Source organism: Aptenodytes patagonicus, chromosome 1, assembly GCF_965638725.1.
Source record: "Aptenodytes patagonicus chromosome 1, bAptPat1.pri.cur, whole genome shotgun sequence".
Lineage (NCBI taxonomy): Eukaryota > Metazoa > Chordata > Aves > Sphenisciformes > Spheniscidae > Aptenodytes > Aptenodytes patagonicus.
Genome location: NC_134949.1, coordinates 81,345,179 through 81,371,295, shown reverse-complemented (window position 1 = coordinate 81,371,295; position 26,117 = coordinate 81,345,179). Strand labels below are relative to the sequence as shown.

Here is a 26,117-nt window from a genome sequence, read left to right as displayed (position 1 = left end):
GAAGATACTTACTCTGCAGAAGGCTATTGATGTTGTAGAACATAAAGGTGGTGGTTGTGGAGTATGTGTGGCCTTGTTTATAAGGGAAATATTTCTCCTCTGTCTTTAAGCGTATAGATGATAGTTTAAACATCACAACACTGCACAAAGCCAAAAATGGGCAATCACTTAGGGGAGTGTTAAATTGATGGTTTGTCATCTGTAAGGGCATGAGCTGTGAGTTTTCAGTATAGTAAAGGTCTAAATGCGGCTTGGGGAATAGTGGTGGTATGGAGTCAGGAAGCCTAGCATTTTAGTTGAGAGTCAGATGCTATTTCATTCAAAGTTAAAAGCTGTCAAACCACTTGCATAGATAAATAGGCCATGTCTTGACGGGAAGGTTTCTATGTGTAACCCTTGGTATAATGAAAGTTTAACTCCTGTGTTTAGAAGCAAATCAGGCCATGATCTAAAGTAACAGGTGTCCAGCCAGTGTGGTCATTCTTAAAATGTCAACAGATATTTTACACAAGTAAAATCAGTGTGTAGAAAATAATAACAGTATGGTTGGGTTGCATTATCTGAGCTTGCAGAGCTTACTTCTTCATGTGAGGAACGTTTATGTATAGATTTAATTGAAGACTCTATGCCATGGGTTGGCAATAGTTACAAGCATGTAACTTTACAAAAACGTCACACAATCAGTGGTGTAATGTGTCTAAAAAGATAAGAGTTTTGGTAGCAGTGTGGTCTGCCTTATTGCTATAGTTGGGTGGGATGAATGATTTGTGTATCACTGAGCAAATACACTGCTTACTGCAACATTTTTCAAGGGATGGATGACGGATTTTGTTTCTGATTCTTCTTTGTGTGGTGTGTTGTGGTTTTGTTTTTCGTTTGTTTTGATGAGAAATCTTGGGCAAATCTCTATTCCTGCCATAGCTTTCTTTTTCAAGACATTCGATGTTATTTAGCTGGTTTGTGAGCACAGCGCAGTTCTCTGCTTTTCCTTTTCCCTCCTCCCACTCCTGCAGATGCCTGCTGGAAGAGGTACTGAAATTCTGTCTGCCTGAATAGCATAGGCCTGGGCCAACGCTGTGCCAGCCTTTTGTGATGGTGTTTTAAAACATATGAAGCAGCAGCTGTGCTGTTGCATGCTCATTACAACAGCACTGCTTGTCAAACAATTTAGATGAATTAGAAGGGGAAAAGTAAAAATGTGTTTCAAAACCTAGAATAAGTATAAACACTTTTGGGAACACTTTGGGGGATGCTGAGACAGACTCAAGGAATGTTTGTGATAAAAGCACTCCTTTCCATTGCTGCATCCCCAAATGCAAAAAACATGGTGCTAATGTGCTGCTGAACTGTTTATAAAGAAACAGAGGTGCTGACCTGCCACCTTAATTTGAGGAGATAAATTATATAAACTACATTAAATGGTGAAGTAAGAGCTAACGCTTTTATTAAATGATTTTCAGTTAGTTGAAGTTGGTGTGGAATTATCTGACAGTTTATTTTGTAGAAAATGCTGATTCTTCAAAATGGAAATGTTTTGTGGAAACATTTGTTTTGACAGCTTTGCATCAGATTGTCATCCTGGTTCGCATGGTTGGAGCCTTGACCTTCTAGCTCTGTTGCAGTCATCCCACAGTAGCTAGCTGTATGCTGATAAAATGGTGGAGGAGTTTCAGCTGTGGTAGCGTTGTGACCTTCTCACTGTTCTTAGGTGTTTCTATCCAGGTAGATCTTTCAGTTTCAAATGTTACTGTCAAGTTTATTCCACTTAAGTGATAACTTGTAAACTTTGGTTTTGTGTCATTGATTACAGCAAGACTCAGATGAGAGTAAAACACTTCCTGCTAAAAGAAACAGTACTGCCATTTCCACATCCCCAGTTCTCATTCCTTTGTCAGCTCTTCTTCATCCTGGCACTATGGTTTGTGCTACACTGGGTACTGCCTACATGGAAGGTAAGACTAATGCTTGTCTGGGTCACCAGAATTTTAATACCTGTCTTGCAGACCCTAGAAGGCAAGAGGGTGATAAGAATATAGGAGAGGGGAAAAAAATGGATTAAAAATACTTCCCCACCCCACCCGCAGGAGACAGGAACAGAGGAGCTGAGGAGAGATGGGGTCTCTTCCCCTTATCAGAAATTTTAGCTTCCTGTGCTGGTTGACCTGTATAGCCTTGGTTGTGGATTCTGGTTATCATACAGGAATGCTAATTATCCGTTCATTGTTTTCAGAGGCAATCTTTTTTTAAGAGTTACTAAACTATCAGTTTTCTAATTTTTGCTTACTGGTGTTTGTTCTCTAAGGTTATTACAAATTTTAAGACACTTTTCAAGTTCTGTGTCACCCCTGTTAAAGGTCTGATTTTCATGGTGACATATCAAGTCCACACTACAAAATGCAGAAGCATTTTTCTTTATTACTTGTCAAAAGCAATGTCATTAAATTGCAACCAGCAGCCTTCTAATTCACCCTGTGATTTGTTCATCTTTTGTCTGAATACTAAGCAGCTCACTTTGTGAAAGTCATATTGTCTTTAAATATATGAGCAGATGCAGAAGAGGAAATATACGCAGTTACTTAACAGGCCCTTGTTATCATTTGGTAGATATTCTTTCTCCATCACCTTCCAGCACAGGATGCATTCTTGCTTCTACAGGTGGGATTGGGGGGATAGAAAAGAAGTAGCAGCATTATACTGCCAAAATAAATAGTTCCTGGGCCTCATCTACCACTCCAATCTCATCAGGACAGCTGTTACCCAAATGTTCGAACTGCTTAATGGTGTGGGGATTGGATACTATTTTGGTGGGGCAGCATAATTAGTGACAGGTGGTGCTGCAAACTAATACCTGTTTTCTCTGATAATTTTGGCTTAAATACGCACAGCTCAAAAACAGTCCTGGCACAGATTAGTGCTTCCAGCGGAGCGTTTAACCAAACAAGCAGTAAGCTGTTCCCTTCAGTGGTACTGAAAGAGCTAATGTTTCTCTGTACAAGAAGCTTTACCAACAGCTCTGTTAGCTGTCTAGCTTTCCACATATTTCATGCCATGGATGTTTGGTGTCTCTTGCTACCTCTGCTGATGTGATTAAAAGCCAAAACATGTTACAAATATGGGAGAGTTGGTGATGGGTGGCAATTTCCACTCCCAACCTTGGGTCACATGTACGAGTGCTAAGGAAAAGGGTTGCTGAAGAATTTTGCTGTACTGTTAATTAGTTCCTCTGAGGTTACAGGTTTATGCATCTGAGGTTTGTATAGCCGAGAAGAGCAATGTTCACAGCTCTTTACACTGAGCGTATGAGGTTGGGTTATGTTAAGCTAGCAACAAGCACACACACACAAATTGATGGGTCTAGGAGCTGACAATAGCCTAAAAATAGGGACAAGCACCATTTGTAGTTATTATATGATGCGTGTGTGAATACTGTAGGTATCTGAGCATAAGTCAGAAAATAAGTCCCAATTTGATCTTTGCAATTTGTTGCTCAATTTCAGTCAAGTTGGGCCCCAGCTTCACCTCCTGGTGGGAGCCCGGTGACATCGTGCAGGTCTGTAACAGGGCACCCACATGGGACATACCTGCTCCAAATGCTGTAGCTGCTGGACATGCTTCATTCAGTGCCTCTGTTTTCATTAGATGTCAAGGAACCCAGCCATGACATGCCTCTCTAGAAGACCAAGTTTTCTTAATTCCAGTGTTCACAGAGAAACTTGCATTGTTGGGTTGTTTTTGTTCCAGAGATTTTGCCAATTAGTCAACACTAGAGTGGTTGTGTCTTGTCTTAGAAGTACGGCTAATGGAGAGGGCTGAGGCATATGCCAGTTCATTGCAGGGGACGCACAACAGAAAAAGCAGCACATAGATCTCTGGTACTGTTGTTTTTTGTAACAGATAGTCAATGTGTGTAAAGTTTATTTAAATGACCTAGAAAAAGCTTGCTTGTTCTTTGTGCTGAAGAAAAAACAGCCCCTGCTTTAACAGAAGTTTCATATCTCTTTAAGAGCTACCTACAGAGGGGGAGATATATCCCTGCTTCAATAGCAGAATTTGGTGCCTTTGCTTAGTCCCAGATATAACTGTCTCATTGACATCAGTTTGGATTGGTGACTCTGCCTCTGAAAAGAACAGAAAATGACATAGTGACCTCTCTTGTTAGGATTTAAGTGAAAGCTGAGTTCTTGCCAAGCTGAGAAAGCCTTATTTCTTTCACTGTTATCTTGGACCCCAAAAAAGAAAGAGAGTTTGTGCCTTTCTGTTTGAAAGTTAGCCAGAAAATGATCTTTGAGGGGAGATATTCCCATGCCATACTTAGGTACCCAACTGCCCGAGTTGAGCTAGCCAGCTCAACTCCCTTTACAGTCACTGGAGAAGGGTGGCTTTCTCTTTGGGCTGAGTCAGAGCAGTAGTGTAACCTCTGCAGGAAGCTACTTCTTCTCTCCACCTCTCGTTTGAGGAGCCTAGCTGGCAAGCTCACCCTTTGGAATTGAGTTCTAAAATTGGACCTTGTGTTTGATGCCGCTTCCCATCAGAGGACTCTGATTATTTAGAAATAATAATGATTTGTTTCAGTGCTAAACTTTGTGAGCGCAATTGCTTTTATCGACCATAAAAAGGAAGGAGGCAAAAATCTACATTCTTGTTTTGAAAAATGACTATAATTAAACAATCGAGTTTAAAAACAAAAATGCCCCCTAAAATAAAACACTGTAAATGTGAGTTTATTGGGTAATTTCTTAATGTGGTGTAAAAGACTGAGCAAAAGGGTCATCTAACTCTCCTATTCCAGTTCAAGAAAATAGAGCTTTGTAAAAATTGCTGCACTGGAGGCTCCCTAGTGGACATCGACCTTGATTCAGTAACGCGAGACTGGCTTGCATGTATTTTAGACTCTCGCAGTCATTAAAGCACTGTTCTGATAAAACTGTGATGAAGGCAAGTGTCTTTTTAATCTCCGTTAAAATAATTGTTTTGTCTATGAAGCAAATTGAAGCCTTATACTGTTTTTTTCTTTTTTTTTTCCTTTTAATAGAAGCCCTTATGGTTGTTATAGCAGTCATTTCGAAAGCAAATTCAGAAAATCTTCTATTAGGCATTGCGGCCCAACACAGAGGAGCACTGAAGGGTTCTGAGTAGAGAAGATTTTCGTACTGAAAATCTTAAGGCAATAATAAAGCCATCAATATGTACAACCCTGTAATTTTATGTATTACTTGGAACTTCAGCTTCTTTGCTTCCCTGAGTACAGAGCATGGTATTGAATATGGCTCAAGTTCCTATCCTAGAAAAAGACTCGTTTACAGAATGAATTCTTGCTGGCCTGGAAAAGCCCTTTCTCAAGTAGTTATGTCAACTCATTCAGTTGATTCTGAAGACATTGGACAATTAGACTCGAGTTGGAAAAAATATCTCAAGGCCCCCACCCCCTTTCTTTAAATTCATGAGTTGTGGCTCTGGGATTGGCATTGTTATTGATGTAGGAAGGGAGTTGGTTAGAAGAAGCTTTCAGCAGCTAGGGCTAGCCCTACTGCCATCAATAAGTCCATTTTCTTTCCCCATGCTGTGAAAAAGCTGCAGTGCCTATTTTCTTGGATTTTTAATTAGTCAAGTTAGGGTAAATGTGCATTTGTTTCCCTTCTAAAGTAACAGAGTATATCCTTCTGGTCTAGCTATTCCTTTTGTGCAATTGGCCTGGTTCTGCCAAGCTGTCAGTGTCAGGTGCCATTGAATCACAGTCTTCCCTGGTCTGTGTGTGTCCTCTGCCTCCTCACTATGTATCAGTGTGCAAAACCAACCTATTCTGGCAGCTTCACAGTGCAGTCCACGAAAAACCACAGGAGCAAGGTCATGAAGAGTTAAGACTCCCCTGACTAAATTCACTGTCTATATTTTTACACACTTGGGGGAAAGCCTTACCGTTGGAACCACTTCTGTGTATTACTAGAATAACTCTGTCCTCTTATTTGAATTTCTTCATATAGTTCTTTTCCAAATGTATTTTTGTCCTCAGTGGTAATCCCAAATTTTTTCTGTGTGTGTCATTTACAGAACTGTAGATCTATTCTATTACAATTAAATTCAGTTCAGAGAAGAGTAGTTAGTTAAACAGTAATTGTCAATAAAGCAGTTAAAAGCCTTTGGTAAAATTGGATAACAAGCATGATGGGATTACTTTTCGTGACTTACAACAAAAGAATGTATTGTTTTCTGAAGCAGACCATGGAATGGACAGGCTAAATTGGACCTGATATGAAAGGAATAAATTAAATTTAGAGCAAAATACAGTTTTTTGGAAATGTACACAGATAGTTTTCAGAAATTGTTGCACTTGAGATTTTAGTGCATCCCTGATGTACGTAAACTCAGCTCTTAGGGCAAAGAATATCCATACGTATGCATACATAATCTGGGATTTTACTTTCTTATATTTTGTTACGAGTGCTGGCTGATGCAAAACTTTGAGGGGTCGGGTTGTATGAGCATGTTAATGCATTTCCATGGAAAATGTAAGCTTAAAGGAAAACCCAGAACCTAGATGAATTAATCGTACTTTGCCTTGGGACAGAAATCATACACAGCAAAACCTGTAAATTATGCATGGCTTGGACACAAGTCTCAAGCTGTCAGCAGTCATGCTCAGTGCTGCCTCTATTAATGAAGCTATCTTTCAGCCCCTATCTTTTTCACCCTTAAGATTGTAATTGTGACTCTTAGAAGAGTTTTGGAGTAGAAATGCTTGGTCCTCTTCAAAAAAAAGGATACTAATGCTGTCCTGCTTCAGAGTTTACTAGAGTGATACACAGTTGCTTGGCGGACTTGGGTTGATGGCGAATGGATGCAGTGTTCAGTCGACTTGAGAAACTCTTAAATGAAGTTATAGTTAAGTAATAGTGGAGAGGAATAGTGTTATACCAAGAACTCAAACCTCTGCTTTTGGGTGTAACAGGAATATAGCTTCCCACTAGAGCAATTCCTGTAGTGGAAAAAGGGCTGAAACCCACCATGTTGTATGTCAGTGGTCAGAAAGAACAGAGTAGCGTGGCAGCTGCAAACACTGATCTCTCTCATGTGTTGCATTCCCACCCCTGGGAATTAACAGTTGTACATTGGAGACTAGTTGATCTTGCCTAGTGTAAAGACTACAGATCAAACTGTGACCTGAGTTTACGTATTAGTTGGTAATTTAGTATAAATGCATTTTTTGTGTGAATTTAATTACTAGTTTAGAACTGCTGATCATTAAGTTGGTGCTGCTTCTGCTTAGCTGTAGCTTGCTGTTGAAGTGTAGTTGTGCTGGGAGGTTTTATCAAGATGCTTTTAACTTCTTGAATTTGCTACTGAATCTACGGATTTCTGGTTATTGTTCCTGACTTCTTTCATCTAAATTATTAGTTAATTTTGGCAAGATTTGAGTGCTATTCTGCACTATATCTTTAAGACTTAACCTCCTCTATATCTGGATTCCCAGCTGGTAATGTTTCTTTAGCATGTTGGGCTTAGGTCTAACACAAGATCGTCATCAGCCACCAGCTTTTCTTCACATGTGCTTTGCTACACGTAATGTTTCCATATTCCTATGAGCTCCTCTGTCCTTTTGCTCCCTTGAAGATTTTGTATCTAGTGCAAACTTCTTCCAAAGCGTCAATAACTGCTGTCATAGTTGTGTTCAGTTCTGGGTGAAGCTTACCCAAGGCTGGTACCACCACGAGGAAGGAACTAAACTTTTTGTGTACTCCTGTCTCTAGGATTGCTCCCTTCCCTTCTTACGTTGTATATTTTTTTTTCCTGTGGCTTCAACTTTTGCTTTCACTCACTTCTTGGCTGTGGACAAGAGTTTAGAAAATTATCTGTTGGGGGGACAGGTAATATCCATACCATGTATTTGTATGTCCTTTAGTACACTGGTTTCCACTTGCAAAATAAATTTACTTGTATGAAGTAATTCCCATAAAAACTCAGATACTGTCTGGTGTCCAATTTTGTTTTGTAATGTTTAAAATCTGTGTGTCAGGTTTTCAGTGGCACATTTATAATTCAGAACAGAGCATGCTCTCCACTTACCTTGCTCAGTATCCAATCTGTTAGGTCTTCACTTACAAATTCAGTCGCCCTTTCCTGCATTTTTGGGGGCAGCTGAAAAGGCACCTGCAGAATGGCACAGAGGACTGTGGGTTTCTCCCTGTTAAAACAAATCTGGTAACAAAGTATTATGAAAGAAACATAAAGGTAAGGGAACATCACAACACCAAGTTTAAAAGACAGAAAACCGTATTAGAAGTGGAGTTCCTGGCTGTGTATCAACACATGCATCACTTGCTCTTCTGTGGCATTGTGTGTTGCAGGTTTTAAGCATTCCAGGCCTGAACTTCTCAGTTTTCCCTCTGGATGTTCTCACGTTTTACATTATTTTTCCAAATGTTCTTCTTGAGTTAGCTGGATATGTTAGATTCCTGTTAAATGGAACAGTAAGTTTGGCCCTAGAGCAAAATCAAAACTAAAAATCAATTTGCAACAATTGTATCTATGTACAAGCAGAAATGCCTTTTCATGTGTTCTGCTGGCTTAAATCCTGCTGAATGTGGGAGAGTGACCGTTCCCCTTTGATAAGGACCAATAGTGGTGTTGTCTCCAAAAGGCTGTTCTGAAGGGTAAATTATTGAGCATATATATTATGCTTATAAAATGAATTAACCATCATTGTGCTGAGTACCCACAAAATTACTAAAAACACAAATGTACCAGGCACTTTTTTTTTTTAACAAGATGTAACTTGGTGGGTTTTCTTGTTTTTTGGGTTTGTGTTTGGTTTTTTTTTTTCTTTAAAAGTCTTAAAGTAGGGAAGAAGTGGAGTAAAAGAGGCACTTCTAAAACTTCCCTCCTGCCCTCTTGCAACCTGTTCAAACGGTGTTAGTGCCTGAGCTCCTTCTGTGTTCCTCGGTTTCAATAGGCGGATTTCTCCCACTGTTTCAGAGCAGTAAGAAATTTCCCCACCTGTGCATGTTGGATTTTGCTATGCTCAAGTTTAATGTTCCCAACTCTATTTTCTCTGTGCCTTTTTTCTGCAGATTTTTAATAGATGAACTGTAGTGAGTGAAAACACAGCAACAAATATTATATCAGATTAAATCACATGTTTAAAGCTGTCATTTTCTATCCCTACGTGGAAAATTGGGGAGCATTTTATAGCTGGATAAGAGAGACTGCCAGCTTTCTAATATAACACAGTTGTATAGTAGAAGAGTCTCTCATATCTAACAGTGAGTCTTTAAAGTACTGGACTGTAAATTCACAATATATTTAGATATAGAAAAGATGTCTATTTGTTTTTGAGGTTTTTTTCTTATGCTTGTTTTATATGTATTAGCATATAATTTACTTTATATGTGGTTAGTGTTTTGTTTACCATGGCAGCTGGTTTTGCAAGTTAAATGCAAAGACCAGTTTCATTGTTTTGTTAAAATACTCCAAAATAGTTCTATGAGTTTTTCTGTAAAACCACTCAAATTACTATCTTCTGCTGGAAAAGCTTTGAATCAGACAGATCTTGTTATGTTTGCCTGGTTTCTCCCTGCTTAGTACCCTCTAGTGTTGAATTCTTCTGAATTGTGCCACATAATGTTGGGTTTGGCTGTTTTTTTGGTATCACAGGTAAATCCTAAGTAAAATGTCTGATTTTGAAAACAGAAGCTAATAGGATTGACCTAGGTGGACTCCTTCAGTGCCAGCACTATACTTGGGATTTCTGCACATCTCTACATTTTTCTCCTCCTGTCTTGTCACCAACACCTCTTTTTCACCTCTTTGGAGGTTTTCTGACTGGAAGAAGAGCAAGCACGCCCTGCTCGCACTGCCTTTGCCCCCTTGGATTGGTGCAGCCCAAGAAGGTCCTTCATGCTTCACAAAACCTGGGCCAGATGATGTCTTCTGGACTGAGGGGTGCTAATCTTTTCTGCCTGGGCTGGCAAATAGCTAGCTTGCTTGAGATGCTTGGAGACTGTGTGTGTGAGAAGTAAGGGAAGAAAGAGAGACGTATTCTTCAGAGAGGACCTGAAGTACGTTTATTAGTGCAGAGGAAGGTAGCCAGCCAGTAGGTGTAAGGAGAGGAGTTGTTGGTCCCTTCTGCATCAGTGACTCAACTCTCTGCCATCTGCATTGATGCAGGAGAGGTGAAAAAGTGGCAGCCCTGAGGTGTTGGGCCTCTGGCAAAAGCAACTGCAAACAGCTGCATCAGTTTTATCTGTATAGTATTTATTGGGCAGGAAAGCAACATTATTGCTAAATAAATGTAGCTTTCCCTTTCCCAAAACATTTATCAGTATATCCTTGTGTCATGTCTGTAGTACCCATTTCCCACTCCCCCTCCCAAGCACCATCTGAGTTTCAAAACTTGCGGTTTTATCTAGTTAAGTTGTTCAAAATGTGATCCTTTTTTTTTCTTTTTCCAGATGCTGTAGTGAAAACAGGGAAGAGCACTTCTCTGCTTGTTTGTAAACAGCCTGTATTTTTTCAAAATTTTTTAATGGCATTCAGTATAATTATTTTAAATTCTGTGAGCTGATGGCAAATGATCAGCGCTTTTTCTTTCTTTTTTTTTTTTTTTTTTTTTCTTCAGAGCAATTCAGGGTTGAGCTGAAAGTTTTAAATTGACACTTCTGAGTGATTGGAAGCATACATGGGTTTTCCCCCCTTAGTGTAATAGTTTGGTGGGCATTTTCTTTGTGCCTTGTTAGAAAATGTCTTGTGAGTGAGGCCTGTGCTTGGTGGATTTTGGATTTTTTTTTTTCCACCCCTTTTGATGCATCTCTGTGCTGGAAGTGATTTGTATGCAGTGTGCATGGTTAATGTTGGCTCTTACCAGAAGAGCAGGTGAATGACCTGCAAAAGAAGCTTGTAGGGAGAAATGCTAATGACTTGGATTTAAAGCTTCTTTAATTGATTTTTAACTTCAGAATTCCAGGTGCATAAATACTAGAAGTGTAGTTGCTGTAGAATGCATAGCCACTTTTTCCATAAAAATTGAATCTGAGTACTTGATGTCAAGCTGTTTAAACTAGGAATGGAAAAGTAAAAGCAGTCTTACTTCCTTTATTGCAAATTCTAACCTAGAAAAAGATTGAGTGAAGTCTGAGACATCTCAGTTATTTGACAATAATGTTTTCAATATAAAAATGAAAGGATGTTTGTTTCATCAGAGTGTGAAGCCTTTGGCCGGTATTCAGATCACATTTAGCAGGCCTTTCTAAATGCTCTGTGAAAACATTCCTCTTTCTCAATAAAAGCCAAGCCCAGCTAGGTTTGTATCTCCAGAATTAGGGCTCTAACCAAATCTCCAGTGTCACGTAGCCTGTCTCGTCATGCATTAATTACATTGTGTGTCCCTTTATTTCTACTCTTTTTACCCTCCATAGAGCAATCTCTCCTCTTTCCTTTTTTTTTTTTTTTGGTTTATTTTGTAGTGAACATCATGTAGCTTTTGATGGGTTAAAAATAAGGCCTTATTTTTGGTAATTTTGTAGTATGAAAAGACTAATTGGTGCATGCTGCTTTCTTACAGGAGAGTAAGCGATTTAGTGAGGCTAGTGGATGATCAAAGTATAGAAGAAAAAAAAAAAAACAGTCAAGGCAAATAAAGCCATTTCAGAAAAGCTGAAAGGAATGAATTGCTTGCCTGTGTGTTCCTTAGTGAGGGCATCAGGTTGGTTTCCATATCAACAAACTGATAAACAAATCACAAGGACAGGAACTGCACTGAAAATGTACTGAAGTCCTAAATGACATTTTGAATTCATTTAATAAAATAAAAAAAAAAGCCTAAGGAATGATGATTACATATAAGTAAGCCTGATTGACATACCAAACAATAGGATGGAAACTATGAAAAAAGAATTAGCAGAGTGCTGGAAATGTGATATGAAGGGTAAGAGCCAGCTTGGTTTGGTAGAGCATTAAAGTTCATTAGGGTTCCTTGGAGGAGTCGGGAATCAAGAATCAAGAACATAAAAATGATCCAGTTGGTAATAGTGTTCTGAGAGAGGGGCTGAATAACAAGAGGATGTTTTACTGATGAAAGACTTGCAATGATAAAAAAGAAAAAAAAAACCACTGAGGAAAAATTGCAGAAGGATCTCATGATACTGAACATGCTGTTCCCCGGTTTCAGTTGATGGAAGACAGGGCATCTCCATGATAGTTTTTTCAGCTACTTTAATCCCTTTTCTTCTCTTGTTCCTGGCAGTGCCATCCTGCCTTCTCATGTCTTCGCACAGGTACCCACTTGGTACCTGAGGTGCTTCAGGGAATTCATTGGGCCCCAACTTAATCCAGTAAAACAGAGAATAAAATTAAGTGAGTAGGTCTTGGATAAAAACTTTGACTGTTGTAAGCTGCATCTGCATTAAGGATTGCTAGGATAGTTATACCAGCAAATTCTGTTTAATGTGAGTGTAGTTGATGTATCTGTGTAGTACCCTGTGTGCAGTTCATAACTCAAAATTTTGCACAGCAATGTACAATGGGATGACTAGATTTTTACTTGCAAGAAACAGCCCAGAATGCCAAATGGCAGATTTCTCCCTCTCGCCCTCATGCACTGGGTGACGCGATTGGGATGTATGACCATGCTCTCCTGCCGTGGAGAAGTGAGTGTGTTCCTAGGGCTTCAATTTAAGATAAAAGTATAGGGAAAATCTTTCTCCACTTCCTGTATTCAGGATGTATAGGGAGATAAGGAGAAGAATGCTCCCAGTTTTTTTATTGAAAGATAAGAAGTAAGTTTGATTATGACTGTACTGAAAAGATCCTTGTGTGTCAAAGCAGGGAGTGAAAAATTCATGGTAGCAGCTGACTTGTCTAGTTTCAGCTCAAGGCTCTTTAAATTCTCATTTACAAACTAAATATTTACAGTGCAAATGTTTGTCTTTTTAGTGCAAATCCCTGTAAAGAAACAGATTATTTTTCATGGTACAAAACCCTTAAATTTTATCTGGGAAAGATGCTGAACAGTGATCCCACCGTTTTCTCACTGCTCTCCACCACTTGTAGTTTTAATGTAGCTAAATATTCTTTTATACTTGCTTTCAGCATTTTATTCCATTCACAGATGTGTAGGTCTGCACCTTTTAATAGGATCTCTAAGAGCTGTTTGAAATGGGTGGTTCTGTGTATGTGGCCTCCTCTGGGGCAACACTGAGCGACTACAGCTCAAGGCACTGCCAGGGCAGACCTCTGCAAGACTCCTCAGCCCTGAAGAGCTACCCAGTGGCAGCATGCAGTCCTGGCTCAGCATCTTTCCTGGCCTCTTGAGAGACTGTGGCACAGTTGTTGGGGTTTTTTTTGTTTGTGTGTTTGTTTTTTGAAAGTCTGTCAAAATTGCCAGCTGGTTTGCTTTCCTTTGCTATTTTCTTGTTATAGTTGAAGAATCAAGGTAGGTTGGAAGGCAAGATTTTTCCTTTTGTTAATTTGTCCATCTCCTGTTACATTAACTTATGTTTTAGTTTTCTGTTGGCTTACCTGCTGCTAAAAGACTGGCTGAACTTTTCAGGGTCTGGTGTATTACATCTGGAGCAATTCCTGTGCAAAGGGCTGGCTGAGGCCTTCCAAAGCACATCTGCATCTTGCTTCCATCTTGCAGTCAGCTAGGGTCTAGGGATGGTGTTAAATAGGTAACAGAGAGGGGAAATTGTTTCTTTCTATATTTATTTGGCTTAAACTGGGAAAATTGTTGTTTCAAATATTGTTTTTAAATGCTGCTAAGTTCTGACAAGCTTTATTTCCTGCTTGCTCTAGGAGAATCCAGAAAATGGCTTCTGTTTCGTAACTGTGGAAGGCATGTTGTTAGACCTTTTGTGTCTGGAGATAGGAAAGGTTAATTTACAAGTTCAAGGAGCAAGAGACCTTTCCACCTGCTCAAACAATTGAAATTGTGCCTTTCTAAGTGTTCAGCAAAAATAGATGCTTCTTGTTTTTTAATGAACCTCTTTCTCTTTTTCCTTGGGATCTGTGACCGAAAGGACAAACACATGCATGTGACTCTGCAGGGCATCAGCGTATGTTTGACAGTTAAGTCAAATCTTACTTCCCACGGACTCTTAGAAATGTCTGGGTGAAAATGAAAAACAGTCTCTCATCTGTGTTTTTCTTGTCAGATTGCCCAGCATATTCTTTAAACTAGAATACCTGAAAACAGATGGCATGATGGCTGAGAGATACTTTTGCCTACTGAGTTGTTTCTTTCTGTTTATGCAATGAGAATATTATGTAAGTTTGTGCTTCCATGTTGATTTCTTATGAAGGACTTTCAATGTTTTTGCTAAGGTATTCTTTTCAAGGCTTGTGAAAACCACCTCCAAAATCTCATTCTAGTTTTATACTGTGTTGATACTGAGCTGGAAACAAAGCATCGGCTTCTGATCACTTCATCGCAGGTTTTCTTCTTTCCAAAACTGGAATGTTTGAATTTATCCCTTATTTTAGAAATGAATTCCAAGAAAAGGGAAGGTCGGGTGATAATTTTTTCTCCTGCTAGATAAGGTCTGAGTAGGAGACTAATGCCAGCTCTAAAATGGAAATACTCATATTGCTATACTGATTACAGGTGGGTCTTTGCCTAATTAGTATACTGCCTGATATCCTAGGATAAATGCAGTCATTTGCATTAAAAGTACTGTCAGCAGGATAACTTCTTCCTCTTGAGGGAACCAGTATAGAGTATACTGGGAAAAATATTTGTATGCCTTATAAAAGATGTGTTCCGGTAGACCTTTTTCTAGTGTATGGTAGACATACATAGATGTGGAATTTTGCACATTGATTTCTCCCTGTTGTCAGTCGAGTCTTTTAACATCCCTGACAGATCAGCTATGGAGGCTGTAGTAGTTCATCGTTACTGACCTCTGTTTCTGCACAAGGTTACTGCTTTGTTAGCAGCAGTGACAGGATGACATGTCTGTTACAGGTCATTGTGTTGGAGTCACTGGACAGACTCATGTCTAGTTTTGATGGTCTGAGCACTAATAATCTAGGCTGTGAAATGGTATAGCTGAAGTGCAAGCACCTGTGGAGTTCTGCCAGGCCTCCAGCCTTCACCAGGATGCAGGGGATGGGTATGGGGGGATGGGGTGAGGGGATTTAAAAAGGTGTGGCTTGGTCTGCTGGTGCTTGCTTGTCAATCATTTTGAGCACATCTGGGTTGTTCAGTCATTTGCTAGGCACACTGATGCTTTTGAGGAGAGTAAAATAAAAAAGGCTTGGTTTTCAGTGAAGGAAATCTTGTTTTGTTTTTGTCCAGTGTATGTAGCAATGCTTAAGACAGGTGGTTCTGAGCCAGCTGTGCCTAGCTGAAAAGAGAAACTGCAGCTTTGTTAGGAGCCTGTGGGCTCCTAAAACCAGTAAGTTTGAGGCAAGAAAATTCAGTGTGTTAGGATGTTAATAGCTCACTACTTACTTCACACCCATTCCCCACATAGCTGCTGTTAGTATGTGCAAGAGTGATGTTGTAGAGGCAGCTGAAAAGCTGCATAGGGTAAGTTAATTTGAACAAAAAATAATCTTGAGTGCGTTGAATGTTAACATAAGAAATTATCGTAGAGCAACTCTGAAAATGACATTCAACTAATGTCCATACTTACTTATTCACAGAGACAAGCTACTGTAAGAGAGTACAGTTCTCAGCTAGCTAAGAACATCTTTTCTCTCATGTTTATCTTGACTGTATCTGAAAGGTATATTTCCTCCTCTCTTTTATGAAGAATTATCTCCATATTTAATTTGCTATGTGCTTTTTTTGCTCCTCTTGGAGGACTGAAAATATTTCCTGAATTTTGCAATCAGTTGAGAAACTTTGTACTAAAATCTTCCTGTGGTACTTTTAGTCCCCTTATTTGAAAATACATTTTCTGTTTCATTCAATACTTATTATGTCCTTCTGGATTGCAGTTTCCATCCCTCTGTCAACCTGCCTCAAGAAGTTTCTGTTAAGGATACCTGAAGGGTCACTTGATTCGAATCTCTTTTGTTAAATTCCTGAAGGGCCACAAACATTTCTTCTTCTTAAGTCAAGAGTTATTTTCGCTAGCCAAACAAATATTTATTGTGCGTAATTTTCCTGAACTACTCCAGTGCCTATCATTTAACCTTGTATTTCTTCTTTCTTGCCAGTCCTGCTAGTGCTGGAGCCGGAGCGGGCTGCGTTTTAGAAGGACCACTGCAGGGCTGATGAGCTCCACAGGGGTTGCTGCACTTCTGAAACCTCTGCGGGCTCTGAAGTTTGGTGGCTGTTTGGGTCCCTGTAGAGTTCAGAGGTTCTTAGGGGCTGAAACGAGAATAATTGCAAAGTTGGAGCATTGATTGTGAAGGGCCTCACCAAATAATTGGCTGTCCCAATTAAGCAGCTGCTCTTCCTACTGAGTAACGTTCAGGAAGGTAAACGTTTTCCTGCCCTGTAAGGTGTCCCAATTAACTGCCTTAAAATCAGCTAAGTGTCACGTGGTGTATCTCTGTTCAGTGAGTGAAACAGTTGCATGCATCTCCACGGGGGCTGGTGTTTTAATGACGCTCCTAGCAGGAGCCTAGTTTCGTACGGGATAGTTGGGCTGAAAGGATCTGCATCAGTGTTGGGGAGCAGTGCAGATCAGAAAGTTGCAAAGCTGATGGGTGCTGGCGATGAATTTCTCTCCCTCTGTGCATACTGTCAGAAATCACTGCTAAATTATAGCATTTAATCTTGGCATTTGTACTCTGCAAGCTTTTTTCTATGTATGTGGGATGTTCTGCCGTCAGCGTGCCTAGACTTTATGAGCTTTTTAGAAAAGAAGCTCTGTTATTTATTATATTTGTTCATCGCACAGAATGGAACCAAGAAACGCTGTTTCCTCTTTTTCTTTGCCATGGCAGAACCTTTTAATTTCGGGCAAATCAAAACTGTGAAGTTACAGCTGTACAGTGCATAGTGATATCTGATGCCTTTTAAGAGGAAGTTTTATTGCCTGGGTTCACCTTACCTACCTGAGACACAAAATTTAAAAAACACTGACTCTAAAGATGCATAGAAAAAAGTTTGTAGGGAAAAACCATCAAAGCTCTTCCTCAGTTTGTTCATAATTTTTATTGGTGGTATAACCTCATAAGATAAACCAACGTTCTGAGCCACAGTCAAACAAAATACCAGTATAACAAGTACTGCAGTCTAAGAACCTTCCTCTTTTCTATAAGTGTATGTCAAATACTTGATGTGCCTTAATGCCTTAAGGGGGGGGGGGGGGCTGTATCGTTTCCTGATGTGAGTCCCTAATATTAAAATTACAAGCGTAGATAAATAGAAATACACTTTGTTGTTGTTTTTCTGTTAGATTTTTGTAACAGCTTGCAACCATTTCCAAAGTCTGCTAAGAAAGTCTGACAAGCGTGGCATTTAACAGTATGGAGAAAATACAACAGGTGAAAAATAATGAAGCAGTTCAAAATATTAAGGTCTTTTGATTAAAACCAAAGTTTTTAAAAATACAGTGGTTAATTATTTAAGTAGGAAAAAGAAGACTAGATTAACAGGATCAATTTTAATCAGCTGTGGTATTATTTCTTATTAGGTTGAAGATACTTGGCTCTATATGTGGATTGATTTGATACTAAATAAAAGCATTTCCTGCTAAGTCTGGTACTCCTGTTAGGTAAGAAAGTATGCCATGTATGTTTAAAAATCCCTAGGCATTAGGGGTACGTTTATTCAGTTTTGCAGATTGTGTTGCTGCACTACAGCTTCTCCATACTAATTTTAAACTCCTTGCAAACATGAGTTTGGATGAAGTAGCTGGTATGTAAAGTACAGCAGCAAGGTCTGGGCTTGCAATCCCTGACGTTGAGCCTCGTGGGGGCTGACCTTCAGCAAGGAGGCAGTAACAAGCAGCTGGACAGGTCCAGAGCTCTAGTACCAGCCTGTCCTGGTTGTAACTGCCTGGAATAACAGTATCAGCCAAAGTTAAGAAGCAATGAGAAAGCATTCCTGTTTATGGACCCAAGCAGGCTTGCTGAAGTCAGTTACAGCATGTCTGTATATTGCCCTCTGGATCTTAAGGATTTGGGATTGCCCAGCATGGAGCCCAATTCTGTGCCTGTACCACTGTACAGTAAACATGCTACATACATATGGGTTTTTTCCTTAAAGTTCAAAGGGTAGTATAGATTTTAATTTTAAATTTTTATTTTCTCCTCTTCTGGCCTAGAATTAAAATCTTGATTCTTGGATTTAAACTTTATAGGAAGGTATAACTAGGTGAGAAGAGAGGCAAACAGAACAGTAGTCTTCTGGTGGTATCTGAATGCCATAATTTAGCACAAGGCATTACTTTTCAGTTAATATTTTGCTCTACCCTGTGGGCTTTGGTGGTAGCTGTTGTTTTTGGTTTTTTTTAAACGGAAATAATTAAACATGTTTGAAGAGGATGGGGAGGAGGGAGTGTGACCCTTACCTTGACTGTATGACTGGCTTACCATTGTTCAATAAGTATGTATGTCATAACATCTTACTTTCTGTATGGTCTCCGTATGGATTACTTACCAACCATTATATAATGAAACAAGAATCTGTAAGCCTTCCAGAAGTGAGGAACCAGCACACATATGTGAACAGTTCGATACTACCTGGAAGAGGGATCTGAGATTTCTGTAGAAAAATCTGTAGAAAGACCTCTGCAGTAATGGGAATTTGCAGTCATGTCCATCTGTCTGTCCCCCCCATTCTCCCTTGGATGTTAGCCAGGTCTCCCTTGCCTCTTAGCAGTTGCAGTTAACTTAAGGCATGGTTACGACGGGGACATTTCTTCCAGCTGTTTTACACAGTTCTTCCCATCCCTCCTGCTCCTATTCCCTGTGCCTATACCCTGTACTTGCTCAGCTGTTGCAGAAAAGGGCCTAAGTACACTTTGTGAGTAAGAAAGTGACTGTTGTTGGCACCCGTGCTGGTTCAGGCAGCTATAGAAACCTACACCCTGCGTGCAAGGGGAAGTGTTCATGGAGCTGTGCGCTGGAATGCATTCAGGGAGATGGGGAGGAAGATGAAGGCTATACAACGACTAATGAGCTGTTGCAGCCTGAAAAATCGGTCTAGCAGGGTGGCCAGAGCCTTGGAACCTATTAACCTTGATAAAGTATTTGGAACTCTAGGACTTGACAGCTGGGGCAAAGAAGGGTCTTTTTAAAGAAGTTTAAATAAATCTCTCTTTTTCTCTCTTCTTTCTCACACGTGCTTGCTGGTGAAATGCTGCCTGACTTTTTTTAACTTTTCTTTTTTCAGGTATGTAGCTTTCTTACTGCATAGCTTGACCAGGTGACTTGCTACTGTGCTACCTATCTGAAAATTTATTTGTTGTTTTTTTCTTCTTCCTGATGGAAAAACAGTTTCTCTGTAGCACTTATTTGTGTCTACAGCAATCTCACATGTTCTCTTCAGATATTTGTGCTCTGTGTTTAAGACAGGAACGTTGCTCCATAAAGAATGACTCACTTGGGATCGAATAGGGCAATATTCGTGTTAATCAGCTGCATTTCTGTCCGCAGATATAGCTGTGCATTAAAACAAACACATTGTAGACATGAATTAAGGGGAAAAATATGACATGGAATTTCCTGACTTTTTAAAATAAAAAAAATAATTCTTTGCCAAGAATAACTTGATCTGCAAATGTTTCTTAAATGTGTTGCACATTTGTTTTTCCTTAAAGGATGGGTGGCCAGGCCTCTTCACATGTGGGCACCATATAGTGACATATTGTGATTGTGTGATGATCTGGGTTAGTTTAAAGGCTTCAGATCTTTCCTAGTCTGGATTGTTTTGACTGAGCCAGGTTAGGGAGCACAGATACAAGCAGGTATGCTGGTAGATGTCATGGGGTTATGAGAAGCAATTTAGGACAGTAGTCTTCTTGTCTGTCCCAACTGCAACAACAAAACAGAGCAAGCTTCATTGACATGCTTTGTCTAATCTGTTTATATTATATGTTACTTTTGTTTAGTTATGCATTCTGTTAACAACCCACAAAAGTAAATCCATTTTCTACCACCTGCAGAAAAGGGACAAATATTCTTACCCCCGCTAGTCTCCAGCCATAATAAAGTCATTTCCCTTGCTTCACCTCAGTCTTAAATGCAACTAGGTAACTTCCCTCCCCCCACTACTTGCTAAATAATGTTTAAATATGTGGCAATATATGCTAACATGTTTTAAAACTTGCTTCCCCAGTCTTAAAAGATTTTATGGTGTGTTTTGCCCCGTCGGTGGGTGCAAACTGTACTTCTAAACATGTTGACTTAGCTGCCTGTCTCTGAATTTCTCTGGAAAAAAAGGACATGAATTGGTCTTCCATCAAATCCACTTCACTGCTTCGCATGCAACTGTTATGTCCACTATAAGTCCACACGCCTTCTTTTTCTGTTTCCCTTCTTATGATAGTCTGTAATATCTATCTTTGCTGTTTAATGTTGAATTCTGAGATTATTGTCAAGATCCGTTGGATAGCCCCAATTTTCTCACTTGACCCAAAGAACGAAAGAAACACATGAAGTATAACGTGACATAGTGCTGTGGGTTTGTCTTAAGTTGTTTGTCTTCAGCTTTTTGTAAAGTAACTTTATTCCGTTGTGTTTCACAGGACGTGTGTACCTTACCCAATAGAACAGAGCTCCATAGGCATTGTCTCTACAGAATAGAGAGCGCCTTTGCCTTTACTGGAAGTTGTATCCAATGTTCCAGTTGTAGATTTATACGTGATTGCTTTCTTTTTTTTGTCTTTTCTCTTTTTAAATAGGTTCATGTATTGGACAGACTGGGGAGAAGTGCCAAAGATAGAACGTGCTGGGATGGATGGCTCAAACCGCTCCATTATAGTCAACACGGACATATATTGGCCGAATGGACTGACATTGGATTATGAGGAACAGAAGCTTTACTGGGCAGATGCTAAACTGAATTTCATCCACAAATCAAATCTGGATGGAAGTCATAGGTAAGAAGTTTTTGTTTGATGTATGTAATGCGGTGCTTTTCTTAGAAGATGTTGCTGAAACAACATCATAAGTTGAGTTGCAGGGAATTGTCATGTTAGCACTCAAAATTTTAAGCAAACTAGTGCGATCAGAAACTCTTACCCTTCCCCATCCTCCCCTTTCCAACACTGTGAAGTTGAATGTGTGTTCCTCTTTGGGGTATCCTGTAACTCTCACTAAGTCTTTTCTCAGAACCAGTCCCATAAAGAAATCCTTGAATCCTATTCTTAATTGTGTAAGACTATATAGCAGAATTGTTCCTTTTCAATAGGTCTTCTGTGCTCTGTTGCTGTGATATTAAGAAATGCAGAAAATAATCTGAAAAAATGTATCATCATATACTCGTATTTCAGTTTCATTAATCCTAGGGGTTGGGAAATTAGTGGAAAAGAGTCTTTACAGAGAACTATGCTAAAATGACTGTTTTCCTCTAACAGTTTTATAGCAATGATTGTAATTCTTTTTGATCCAGTCACGGCTACGTCTTAATTAAGGGTATAACTGGTACTTTGTATATATGCATTTATCTCTAATTTGGGCAATGACCCTCTTTGTTAAATGAGATAGCTTTGGCAAGTACATTTGCACACACAAATGAATCACAGTTAGCTTGTGCCTAAGGTATCATACAGAGAGATGATTTTTTGAGGTTATCCTGTGCAAATTTTTGTGATGCTGCAGCTGATTTATCTAGGCATGAAATATCCTTTCTTATGCTCTTCGTTCTGACCTCTTAGGGACTTGTCCCTTCTTTCACCACAAATGTTAATCTGGCATAAAGAAATCAATCATATTGACAAGATAGGTGCTTTGTGTGGACTTGTGAGTAGGAACATAGGCAGCATGCATGAAACATATCCACTGTCTTCCTGTGGTATTTATTTTGAACTCCACGGTTTCTTGTAACTCTGGTTTGAAAGGTTATGTCATTTTCTTCTTAAATTCTGCCTGTTAAGAGACCAAAAGTTCATGCAGTATTTTTGTAACAGTGTTTGTTTATAGAACGTAACAGGAGTTGGATGCAGTTTTAAATTTGTGTCTTTGGATATGAATATTATAACTGGCTTTTTTAATTCAAAACATGGAGATACGGATATCTATTTTGAAGTAGTCCTTCATTTGCTGTTTATTTCACAAGAAAGAAAACTTAATAGTATCAAAAAAGAGAGAAATATTTCATAGTGGTACTTTCTTTAAAAAAGGAAGACTGTCACATAAGTTTTCAAGTAATGGAGAGAAAGGGATGGGAATTGTCATGTACAATAATAACTCGAGTCTTTTTTTCTTTTTTTTTTTAATTGGTGCTGGTTAACTAGAATACCCTAAAATCTCTTCCTCTGTAAAAATGATTTATAATGTTGTATATCTCCCATGATAAGAATAGAGACATCATGAAACCAGATGTGTAACAGACCTTTAAAGAGAGTCATCTCAACTGAAAGCAATCACACATGGGGTTCAATGTGACAGCTTGCCACCTGAAAAATTGCAGTCCAAATGTAGATTTCTCACACAAATATGAAATGCTCACAGTTGCTGTAGGTGTAACAGAAACAAGCAAAACTGAAACAACCCCACGCTCCAAACAATGCCAGCGAGAAGAAAGTACCACTCCAAAATGACTACCGATATGATCACACCTAAAACCCACTTTGGTGGCTTTGTCCAACAGGATAAATTGGTAGCTCGTTTTATTCTTGAGTCACCCCCTTTTTGTGCTCTTCTATTTATATGAGGGAAAGGACTGCCTTAGTATAACAACACACTACTGCAGTCTGGCTGATGCCTTTCTAGGAAAAGAATGCGTATCAGGTGCTGCATTAAATGATACTGTTTTTGATAGCACCCCCTGGAAAATGATGCAGGATGTAGAGATGATTTTTGAAATGCTAATTGCTTGAAAAGTGTCCACTGATCAAAAAGCAACACCACCACCATCCAAATCTATATTTATGTTTTTCCCATGAAGCACAAACCTCCCTGTCTTATCTAGCGTCTCCAGTCTTTCCAGCTCCAGAGCTACTTGGGTGTTTCCTGCTGGCACTACTGCATTTTCAATCTTCTTTTGCTATAGACTTCTTTGCAGTTTTTCCCTTACTGGTGTTCTGTTGCACAGCGGTGTAAATATACTTGGTTTTGGTATTTTGTTTTTATTTTAATGGTGTTTATTCCCTGGCCTGCCTTTGGCTAACCTGGAAGTGATTCATTCTAGAGATGAGGCTGTGAAGGTGCTGGTCGGTCTTGGTGTGAGGGGCTGACCAACCTTGTCTGTCTGCAGAGAGCTGCATCTAACAGCTGTCTCATGACATAGAAGTGAAGTCACCTGGGTCCCAGCAGTTACCTCATTCTGGAGTAAATTCTCTGGAACTGGTGAAACCTGTAATAAAGACCTGTATATACAAGTAATTTAGATATTTAGATCTACTAATTCTTTCTTACGTATCCATTAAAAACAAAACAATCAGTCTAATACTTTAAATTTGTTGGGTTTAATTTTTAAACTGATACTAAAATGTATTCAGAAATATTTCATGGCAGTATGCTAATATGTTACCATTTGAGGGGGAGAAAGGGAAATCATCTTTAGAGAGGAAAGCGCCTATGACTTCCCTTAAGCGCTCAGAAGCACACACCACTTCAGAAACACAGCACCTGTTTTTCCCTAGGCATGTGCGAAAGTTCTGAGTATTCAGAAAATAGTCAACATCTGTATCCAGGCATTTTTGTTTTGTTTTTTTTATTCTTTGCAATTACATCATTGGGAGGGGGGAAAAAAGGGAAGAATTACAGAAGTTAAGCTGTTCTACGATGGGGTTTTATGTATTTTTTTCTCTGCTGTGACTTCTTAGCCTCTGCCTGTCTTAAGAAAAAAGATCTTCTGGGGCTGTCTAAAGTGATTCTTTTTTGTTAAATACTGTCTTTCTGTTATTCAGCAAATTCACCTTTCTCAATATATTTTACAGCTGTAATTCTGTATTTTGGCTCTTAATTATTTTATTCATCTTTCTCAATAACTGATTTTCTAATACTAAAAAAGAAAAGACAATTTCTAATTCTGCAGCCAAAACAAAAACCCCTGAGATCTTCCTTTTAAGTGGAAAAAAAAAAAACAAAAAAAAAACCCAAAAAACCAGACCCAAAACCCACAAAGCCTTCAGTCTTTTCTCCTAGTCAGCCCCACCCCCCAAAAAAGAAAAAAAATAACCAGATTTTTCTGTGAATGTTAGAACTAATAACACCTGGGATTAGAAGGATTTCTACTTATCCCTCCACCCCAGCAGCAGTCCCTCTGGCTTCTCCCTGTATGTTCCTATGCCCTGTGTGCACAAGCATGTGCACACACACCCCTGCTTTTTTTCTCCCTCCTTCTTGCCATCCCTCAAATGCACCCATGACAACTTATATTCCTTCACTCAGCGTTATTCCTTGCTCCTGTCTGTGTCCCCTGTGCACTCTTGCTGGGTCTGGCAGCTTGACAAAGGGTTCCTGGGCAGCATATTTCAGCTGTTCCTCTTGTCAGGTGGATCAAATACAGGGGGTTTAGGGTTGCTCGCATCTTCACAGCTGTCCATTTGTTAAGGAAAACTTGTAAAAAGTAAAAATAAAAATCTTTTTTGTGATCCCTGCTTTTCCTGAATGGTTGGCCAAGAGATACAAGATGCGTTGGGTATGGAGTTGGAGGAGATGGATACACAGCTAGAATGATCAAATACCCTTGTTTCCATGTGAAAAGATGACATTGTGTGATTAGGCCAACTTTTTTTCACCACTGCTTTTAAAATCCCCTTTTAAGAGGGCTACCTTTTAGAGTAATTTTCCTTAAGAGTTAAGAATGGGAGGACAAGATCATTATCATTGAGTGCATAATCTAACTTAAAACAGACTTTTTGGCTTATTTAGAAACTGCTCATTTTAGTGATTAGTTCTTGATATTTAGGCCATTCTTCTAACTGCTGTTTTATATTTAGAAAGTAAGTTTAATTTTTTTTGTTGCTATCTAAATTTCTCTTGATTAAAACAGATTTTTTTTGTTTTATCGTTGTGAAGCATTACTAGTTTTTCTGCTGCTTTACCTACTGTCAATGTCTGGGAAAATACGCTTCTGGAAGCTGGAGCTATTGAAGAAATGAAAAAGGCAATTGAGTTATTGAAAGACAAATAGCTTCACAAAAATACTATGTTCTAGATCTGAATAGTTTTGGTAACCTTTAGCAAAGGAAGCAGATGAGTAAAGATTTGATCAAGTTTTTTAGTGTTGCATAACATGAGGTGGGAAAGAGTCTGTAGCAGATAAATGATTGTAAAAGCTTTATGTAAAGCAGGATGACATGAGTTTTAATTACTTTGGGGGAAGTCAGAAATATTTAGCAGGAACTAATATCTTTATATCAAAAAAGAATTTCAAACAGTTCAAAGAAAACTGCTTTTGTGGTTTGGATGGTGAGAGAGAATACAATGTAACTAGGAAAAGATTTTAATTAGTGTCACTGACAGTATTAAAGTATTGAGGTTCAGACCTCAATGGTCTAAAATTTGGAATGAGTGAAAGGGAAACATTCTTGGCATCTTTCTAAATCTGTAAGAAATCCATAACTTTTTTGTCTTTTTATTCCTGTAGTCTGACTATCACATCTCTACACCTGGCACTACACAATAATTAAAATTTAAAGATTTATATGTCAGAGAAGGACATTGATATGCATGGATGCTTCGCTTCTTGCTTGCAGGGGTCTGGATAGTGGAAGATTACAGTAGGCAGGTGGGAGGAATATGCAGGGGGAGAAACAAAGGAAGCTTTTTTTTTTTTTTTTTTTGGTCACCTCTTCGGACAGGACCTAAATAAGCTCCCTTTGGAGTCAGTGAGCCTCTGGATCAAAACTAGCAAGCAGCATGACAGCACAGGCAGTAGCACTCAGTAAATATGTGGCAGAGTCATAAATTCATGAGAAAACCTCTACAGCAAATTTTACGGGGATGATGTATCGTTCGTTACCTGCTAGCCCTGGGACTTATTAGCCCTAGCTACTCCAGTGATGGGCTCATTAGAATAAAGAGGAAGAGCACAGAAGTTGATGACTAATGCC

General features: G+C 39.1%; 1 protein-coding gene across 3 annotated transcripts in view; it reads left to right on the top strand.

The window, feature by feature from the left end:
- LRP6 (LDL receptor related protein 6) overlaps nt 1-26,117 on the top strand; it is a 131,015-nt gene that overhangs the window by 37,437 nt on the left and 67,461 nt on the right. For all 3 annotated transcript variants that reach the window (XM_076344663.1, XM_076344655.1, XM_076344674.1), the window contains exon 3: nt 20,796-20,993. In XM_076344663.1, coding sequence (XP_076200778.1) covers nt 20,796-20,993 — 198 coding nt within the window. The remainder of the gene's footprint in view (nt 1-20,795; nt 20,994-26,117) is intronic.